At 46.6% G+C, this 5568-nt stretch overlaps 1 protein-coding gene across 1 annotated transcript in view; it reads right to left on the bottom strand.

Annotated features, from left to right (window-relative positions):
* The window catches only part of MSX2 (msh homeobox 2), a 6270-nt gene continuing 702 nt past the window's right edge, over positions 1-5568 (bottom strand). The window contains exon 2 of the mRNA XM_014947718.1: positions 1-1833. Within this exon, the coding sequence (XP_014803204.1) occupies positions 1409-1833 (425 nt within the window). The 3' untranslated portion in view covers positions 1-1408. The remainder of the gene's footprint in view (positions 1834-5568) is intronic.

The following is a 5568-nucleotide window of genomic DNA, read 5'->3' as shown; positions in this document are numbered from 1 at the left end:
TTTCTTTCTTTCTTTCTTTCTTTCTTTCTTCCACAACAACATGCTAAGAAAATAAATCCAGGAGAAGCTCTGCCTTCAGTGCTCCACAGCCTTTGGAGTAACTTTCTCACAAAGTTTAGCAAGAATAATACATATAATACAATAGTTATAAGGAGAAACCTGGGGAAGATACTGCCAGTGCTCGGGGAGCTCCCACGGGGACAGACAGGTTACGCAGTCTCTTGGCACCCCACCGTCCTCCTTGTAGGGTTGTTTGTTTGTGATACCTGGATCTCTCTTAAGAAGGGCTTGAAGCATGAGTCACTTACATTGGCATCCTTTGCAAGGGAAGGAGAGGAAGACTCTGGGGGTTCTTCTATTTAATACAGACTGTTGCAAATACTAATAAAAAACCCCAAACATCTCCCAGAAGTGCTCGACAATCCTTTGCTCACCACCACTGTGGAAACAACCCACGTCTTTTTTCCTCAGAAAGCTTCCTTCCCTCTCTCCTGGTTTTCAAAGAGCATCGCAGAGCCAAGATTACCCGGCTGTAGCCAAAAAATTTCTAAGCATGCCAATAGGAAGAGATAAAGACGAGACTGCCTAACAACCCTCCCCTGCACTTTACCTCCCCTCACAGTGCTTTACAAACGCTGAAGCTATTTATACAGATAAAGGATTTACAGGAGCCAATGTTGGTAAGTAAAGCTGTTGTTCTGCTTGATGCATTTAGGGGCCCTGATGCTCATCGTGTTGCAAACACCTGTTGATGTTTGGGATGCAAAATATTTTACGTGCCCCAAGAAATGCGGGAACTCGCTGGCTCTGAACTTCACTCGGACTCTACTGGGTCTAGTTTCTATTTACACGGTGTCTCTAGCTAAGGGCTCTGCTTTCTTTAAAAAAAAACCCAAACAACATAACCTTGAATAAACCTTTTTATTTCCCTCCCCCCTGCCCCTATATTAAGTGATGACACTTGAGAGTGTGGGTTTAGGGCACGCACCCCTCTTACTTTAAACATGTGTTGGGCGCCAACAGGAAGGCGTCAGGTAATCTCTGCCTCCATAGGAAGACACTGCTTTTTCACCTGTTCTTTTTTATTCTAGTTTTACGTGCACTGTATAAAACCCCAACATTTGCTCAAATGTTTTGTTTTTTTTTTTTGATTTTTTGTTTGTTTGGTTTTACATATTTTTTTTTTCTTTGAGGATCAGACTCTGAGCGCTCAGAGCACTCTCAGAAGACACCCAACCCATAGCATACAGGATGTCTTGCTTTGCTAACGCGATCTCCCGTACACTCAGGATGGCAGATAGGAGCGTGCAGAAAGAACGGCCAGTACTGGTTGGGGTACTGCCTTCTCAGGGTTGGACATGATCCACCAGGAAGTCTGTCTCACTGTTGCTTTGTCTTTCTGATCTTCTTAGGATAAGTGGTACATGCTATATCCAACAGGAGTAGCATAGAGTCCAACAGGCGGGATGGGAAGCACAGGTCTGTGAAAAGGGTAGGATGTTCCGTACAGTGAGGCAGCCTGGATGGGAGAGTTGATGGGGAAAGGGAGGCTGAACCCCGACGGCAACATGGGCTTCGCTGCCATTTTGAGCTTCTCTAGCTCAGCCTCCTGCAGTCTCTTGGCCTTGGCCCTCCGATTCTGGAACCAGATTTTGACCTGGGTCTCTGTGAGGTTGAGGGAGCTGGAGAACTCGGCTCTCTCGGCGATGGACAGATACTGCTTCTGGCGGAACTTGCGCTCCAGAGCCAGGAGCTGGGAAGTGGTGAATGGGGTTCGGGGCTTCCTATTCGTCTTGTGCTTCCTCAGGGTGCAGGCAGTGGGGCTCAGGTGTCCTGCAAGGAAGGGAAAGGCCGGTTATCACAAAAGCAGGGAGACCTGCGTGCCCTGGAGAGATGTCGCGGTTGAGAGGGCTGGGGTGGGAAGGGAGGGATACGTAAAAGGAGGGTCCCACCAGGATTCCCCCCTCAAATCAGGGGATCCTTTTGCCAGTGGCTCTGGAAATCTTTTTCTGGCCAAACTTTTATTCACAGGATTTCAGCAGATGTCTTGGGAAGTGAAATTTTGCCTCAGTGATTTTGGAAGGACTGTGCTTGTAGGCAAACGGCACAAAGGATTCACAGATAAACCCAGCAGATCCCTTTACGAGTCACATCATAGGGGTCTAGAGCACACAAAACAGCTGTCTTGGTAGCTGCAGAACTGGGGGAGTAACCCCAGCAAAGCACAGGACAAAAATATATGCAAAAGCAGGAGATTCACAAAAGGACAGTGGTGCAAGAGACAAGCCCAGCCCAGCCCCGCTCCAGGAGTTCTCCACCAAGAGCAACAAGTCAACCCTATCTTTTTTTTGCCTGAGAGCTGAAGAAGTGGGTCTGATAATTTTTGTGGTTTAGATAACTGGCCATTTTTCTTGATATTTCTTCTTCAAGAGCAAGTTTTCCCTCTGTTTAATAACTTTTCAAGGAGCATTTTCTGTTTTTCAGCAAGTATTAATAAAAAAAAAACCACCAACCTAACCAAAAGCAAGCAGCACACTTTTCATTCGACTTTTACCTTTTATGACATTTGTCAATTAAAAAGCCCTCAACACATAGCTGCAGCATCTGTAGCCAATACAAGTCAGGAAATCTGCTACCTTTTGTGCTTGCCTTCTAACCCCACGCAGGTTAGGCACGCGTGCCCGGGATGGCACATCGCTGGCTTCTCTTTAGTTTCATTTCACCTTTCACTAATAATTTTGCAATCTAAAGAATGATGAAAAAGCACACGACTGGCCTCAAAAGCTTAGCCATTTGGCTGTGTTTCGGATCACTCGCGGGGCATACGACAAGCCACCCTGGCTCCCAAGCTTCATACAGAAAATGACACATAGGCTGCTCTTAAGAGGCTGCTAAATTTTGTACCCGCTGAAGTGTCTGCTTCAAACGCGTGTCAGCATTTGCATGGCGTGTTTTATGGACCCCTTTCACTTTCCTCTTTTATTTCTTAAAATAATCTGGTCCGCGAAGCTGTTTAATTGCATATCATATAATTAAAAAAAATCCCACGAGGCAAGTGTTCAAAAGTTTAGAAAGAGGAGGGAGAAAACAGCTCTAGTGGAAAAAGTTAAACTTCTCCTACTCTTCTTCTAGACACTGAACGCGAAAAATAAAACCCTCTTAGAACCCAACTTGTCAAATAGAGTCTTATGATCCCACGAGGGAATTTTTATAATTAAGGTTCTCACCGTGACAGTTGTTGCACTCCTAAAACTACACTAAATGAAAACTAAACTAAACCCACCCTAAATTCACTACCGGTCACCTAAATTCCACTCTCTCTTTTAAAAGGCAAACTATCTCCTTTCTTAAGGCGAAGCTCTCCAAAGAGCCAGCTGAACGGGGGCTCCTTCCAGGAGAGATGGGCTTTACCGGGGCCACCGTCGCTCCGGGGATGGCTCCCAGTCCCAGCGCCTTCCCCGACTGTCGGCTTAGCCCGACCCGTCCTTACTTCTGCTACGCACGGGGGAAACCGCAAAAACAGGCTTTTAAATTAAATCCCGGACAAGCATTTCCCCCGGAATACACCCAAGCGTCCGGGGGCTTCTTCCCTCACCATCCCCCAAGTGACTGCCAAACTCTGATAAGAAGCAGGGACCGTCGCCACCGCAGACCCTGTAATTGCCTTTATCCCGTGCCAGTCCTCAAGCCCTCGCTGCAGTGATTTGTTTTACTGTGGGTTTTCTTTCTTTCTTTTTTTTTTTTTTCTGTTTATCCTCCATTTTCTGGCCAATGTCGGACAAAAATCATCACTTGGAGACGATTGGCTTTCCGTGTTGCTCAAAACGGAGCAAAAATGTAACTTTTACAGCTCTTTTCCCAGTTCATCCCACCCGTAATACTACTACTAATAAGTCGAGGAGCAGCTTCTAATGTCAAACACCTCCACGGACAGAGGAGCTTCTTGCGGGAGAACCAGTCATTGCCTCTTGCTGTCACATCGGCTGCGAGGGGATCGAGAGCCGGGGAGGGGGGAAATTAGGAAGATGATCGAAACCGAAGGACCTTTTACTGCCCTGATCATCATTTTGTGCCCCAAGTCCCGCTGAAATCACTGGACCTGAACTCCCCGGTTATTGAAGTCCTTCACAAGGCTATTTCGCAGATCTCACAAACCGCCAATTTTAACAGAGAAAGAGGAGGAATTTCGCAGGGGAAGAAAAAAAAAAAAACAAACCCAACAAAACACAAAGAAAAACCAAACCAAAACGTACCGAGAGAAGATTAGGCCTTGTCTAAAGTCTGGGGGTTAGGGCAGTTTTAGAGAAGGGGGCGGGTAGGAACACACGCTTCTTTTCACGCTTTTCCAGCATACTTGGGGAACATGAAAATCGCAAACTGGAACTACACAGGGAATGACAGGGGCGGGCTGCTTCCCCTCTCCCGGACCCTCTCCCAGCACGTTAGAAATAAAATTAATTCGGGGTTATCGCAAAGGAAAAGAAGCGGCTGAAAGTCAAATCGAAATGACTGTCGAAGTATAACAGCACTAAACTTCCTTCTTGCAATGTTAGATTACAGCAGCGAATTCTGCGAGGCTGTCTGGCTCAACAGTTCGCATCTGTAAAGTCATTAACTTAAACAAACGAGAGCTTTTTTGGTTTACATCAGGCATGTTAGGGATGCGTTGAGGAAAGCGGTTTAATACAGGTGTATCGCCTGGCGATGGGAAAGCAGAGTCCAGCACCGCCGGGCTACGTTTTTCACCTTTTCTTGAAGGTAATTTTGGGGCTTTTTATTTCTTGAAAGGAATCGAATTGTGGTTTTCAGTATTTTTTTTTTTTAAGGGATCTCACCGAAAGCGAAATGCAATTCCGCGCAGACCCAGCAGCGCGGCTCGAACAGCAGGAGGGTTTAAGAAGTGACCTGTCACCTCCGGATCGCATGTCCCTAAGGCGGTGGGGAGGGGGTCGGGAGAGATGGCAAGGGCTAAAGAGGTCAGACCCAGCCCGGGGAACTTTGACAGGGAGAGAGAAAGAAACACTCCGCCAGAACAGACCGCGGCGGGAGTCAGCGCGCAGAAAGCGCGCAAGGCTGGGAGGGACAATTGCCCGTGTATTTTAGAGCGAGGGGATTGCTTTGGGGCGTCTGGTGTAAACGAGAAGGAAACGGGGAGAATTTCCAGCTCTCCTTGCTACGGGAGAACAGAAATGTACGAACTGGCAGCCGATGAGCCGTGTGTCGGGAAAGGGAGCTAGTCCGTGGTAGCTCCTCATCCTTCTACGGTTTTAAAAGCATTATATATTTATATACATAAATATATAAATATACACACAACTATATAAATATATAGAATATATAGTTACATATTTATATACATATGTATATAAATATATAACATATACATGAAGAAGTCTGTAACATACATATAAACCCCACACATAGATATGAATAGATATATAAAACATAATGTATATATGTATATATCCAGCTTGCTCCTGTGCATCTCGGCGCCCGGGGAGCAGCGCAGCTCGGAAGCCCGGAGCCCAGGACCGGAGCGGTGCCCGCCTGCCCTCACCCCCCCCCCCC

The sequence above is a fragment of the Calidris pugnax genome, unplaced genomic scaffold (assembly GCF_001431845.1).
Source record: "Calidris pugnax isolate Ruff unplaced genomic scaffold, ASM143184v1 scaffold27, whole genome shotgun sequence".
NCBI lineage: Eukaryota > Metazoa > Chordata > Aves > Charadriiformes > Scolopacidae > Calidris > Calidris pugnax.
The sequence above is the reverse complement of the archived record's forward strand: the minus strand, read 5'-3'. Positions and strand labels throughout refer to the sequence as shown.